Consider the following 2,716-nt stretch of genomic DNA (forward strand, 5'->3'; position numbering starts at 1 on the left):
TAGTATCTCGTCGTATACACAATTTGTATCCGAAGGCTATGTTCTCCAAGACAATACCCATTTGAGTGTAATGTAAAATTGATCGCTTCGGTTGAAAAGGATGTATCGCGTTTGGCATGGATTCTCATAAGTTGAAGTGGTGGTATCTGCTCTTTGGGTCACGATCAACTGACAAAAGTGTGTGGTATATCTTTCAAGGAAAAATGGATTTAATCCTCATGGATCAGGGTATTGAACCCGACGTGAATCGAACACGCAACCTTCTGATCTGGAGTCAGACGCGCTACCATTGCGCCACGGATCCTTATTGCTAGTTTGCCTTAATTAAGCTCCATATGATGCTAATCACACTTCTTCTGGACGTGATATGCATATCCAATTCAGGCACGTGGTTCTTCGAAAATGGTGGATATCCTATGCATATCTAACAGGAGGAAGAAGAAACCTACTTCCTCCGTTTCTAAATATTTGTTTTTTTAAAAATTTCAACAAGTGACTACATACAAAACAAAATGAATGAATCTACACTCTAAAATATGTCTATGTACATACGTATGTGGTAGTCTATTTGAAATGTTAAAAAGATAAATATTTAAAAACGGAGGGAGTACATGAGATGCGCACGCATGCCGCTGAATTAATGAAAGTTGCTATTCTGGCGGTCGATCAGCATGATCTTTCCAAATTGCTGCTGTGATTTTTGATGATTGTTATCATATTACGTGTGACTTTTCTCATGTAATTTTTGAACACGTTCCTAGACAGTCTAATTGCATAGCTCGTGATCTAGGTAATCGGGCTAAGTGCGGGTTGTGTGATGGGTGGATGAAAGAACCCCGACTGTAATTGTTTCACTTCTTGTAACCGATGCTACTGCAATTACCATGCAATAAAGAATTGCTTGATGTTAAAAATAAACTATCGGCCTTACACAAAATTTCAGAATCCGTAATATAAAAGATAATATCGAATGACTTGCAATAAGTCATGGCGAGGAGGAAGAAGGATGTGACATGTCAGCATAAGTTATCAACTGAGATAGCTACGTGTCAGTTCCGGTCAAAAACCACGTCACATCATCATTGAAGTCATTTCACGAGAGGGAGGAGAAAGAAGGATGCAGCATGGCTGGTCTTGGGACCAAAACAAAAATGGACTTTTTTTTTTGCGAGGTAACAAAAATGGACTCCCCTTTAATATCTACGTACTGGAGCATGGTTAGTTCATGCATGCGATGTTGCCTGGTCAAACTTGGCATGCACAACGTAATGAACGTATGTCTCCTCAACTAGACTCGCACATGCATGTCTCCTGTTCCTCCTCAAACTAGTCCACTCTCGCATTTTCTACACTTGCACTGTAGAGATAAGATAACGCAGAGTTCTTGCTACCCGCATGCATGCAGGAAGGCGTTAATGCATGCTGCCCATCCGCCAACCGCTACCGCTTGGAGCCTGCATGTTGAACTAGAGGCTTCTCTGCCTATAAATAAGCTTGCGCTGCATGCATTAGCATCTCACCAGACCAGCTCCGATACAATCTCGTAATACAGTGCTCGACTAAGATTACATAGCGTGGAGAAGAGGGTTCGACCGGCGTCAATGGCGATGTTCAAGGGTTCGCTCCTCGTGTTCGCTCTCCTGCTTGCTGCTGCTTTCCTCGTCGCCTCGGCCGAAGAAACTCGTGCGACACCATACACTACTATCTACTCCAGTTTTGAATCGATTTGAAACAAATTATTATACAGTGTTAATTATGGGTTGATGCAGAGGCCAAGGAGGAGCCGACGGCCGACGTGCAGGACTACTACCGTGGCGGCGGCGGCTACCCGGGCCGTGGTTATCCTGGGCGCGGAGGAGGGTACTACCCGTACCCTGGCCGCGGAAGAGGCGGGTACCCAGGCCGCGGCGGCGGCGGGTACTGCCGGTGGGGCTGCTGCGGCCGCGGGTACTACGGCGGCTGCCGGTGCTGCTCGCGCGCCGACGAGGTCCCGGAGCCCATGTACCGCGCTGAGGCGGAGGTGCACCACTGAGCCGAGCATGCATCCACCGGATGCAGCGTGTACGCCTGCACGTGCCTAGTTAATCTGCTTATACTGTGTGTTCTTGAGGAACGCACCTAGCCCTGTGTTCTTGCAAGCTACGTATGTGTTGATGTGTGTGCTTGTTCGTAAGACGTACTGGTCAGTGTACGGATGTATTGTTACTGCACCCGTGTTGTGTTTATGGAATAAAAAGACAGGCGAATTTGCTCTTCTACGCTGGGCTTTATTAATCAATTCATCCACCAGCTGATACTCATAAATAGTGCCTTATTTCTGGAATTGCGAGGAGGGAAAATATAAATCAGCTGCCAAATAAGAGTCGTCCTCCGTGCTGTATGCTAGTGCCTGTGCGTGTGCGCGCTCGTGTGTGCGTGCGGTTTAGTTTCAACGTCTCTGCTGATGGAGAGGGTGAACGTGCTTGAACGAAGGTTGTATATAAACCAATGCATATTGAAATACCAAAAGATGAGTTATACTTCAGGCTAGCCTCATACGCCCAGAAGGAAATATTACAGATTTATGCAGAGGCAAGATAAGTCAACATTTCAATCGTTTTGTTCCATAATTTGGTTGTGAAATTTCTTGAATTGACACGTCATGATGTTCATGTTATTTTGTATTAGGCTTTATTGAGCCTGAGCTGCTGAGCATGTTAGTATAAGGTTTTCAAGC

At 45.4% G+C, this 2,716-nt stretch overlaps 1 protein-coding gene and 1 non-coding gene across 2 annotated transcripts; one reads left to right on the forward strand and one right to left on the reverse strand.

Moving 5' to 3' along the window:
• Positions 1-232: 232 nt before the first annotated feature.
• Positions 233-304, reverse strand: TRNAW-CCA (transfer RNA tryptophan (anticodon CCA)). Its single transcript has one exon. It is a non-coding gene; the product is annotated as a tRNA-Trp (tRNA).
• Positions 305-1,523: 1,219 nt separating this feature from the next.
• On the forward strand, positions 1,524-2,256 carry LOC123130961 (glycine-rich cell wall structural protein). Its single transcript, XM_044550747.1, has 2 exons — positions 1,524-1,683; positions 1,770-2,256. The coding sequence occupies exons 1-2, from the start codon at positions 1,602-1,604 to the stop codon at positions 2,030-2,032; spliced, it is 345 nt and encodes a 114-aa protein (XP_044406682.1). The 5' UTR covers positions 1,524-1,601; the 3' UTR covers positions 2,033-2,256.
• Positions 2,257-2,716: the final 460 nt, after the last annotated feature.

Source organism: Triticum aestivum, chromosome 6A, assembly GCF_018294505.1.
Source record: "Triticum aestivum cultivar Chinese Spring chromosome 6A, IWGSC CS RefSeq v2.1, whole genome shotgun sequence".
NCBI lineage: Eukaryota > Viridiplantae > Streptophyta > Magnoliopsida > Poales > Poaceae > Triticum > Triticum aestivum.

Bases quoted from the DNA above. Each gene is read 5' to 3' on its own strand.
- LOC123130961 (XM_044550747.1), top strand. From the start codon at position 1,602: ATGGCGATGTTCAAGGGTTCGCTCCTCGTGTTCGCTCTCCTGCTTGCT. The intron at 1,684-1,769 runs GTGCGACACCAT...GGGTTGATGCAG, and splicing joins CGCCTCGGCCGAAGAAACTC to AGGCCAAGGAGGAGCCGACG.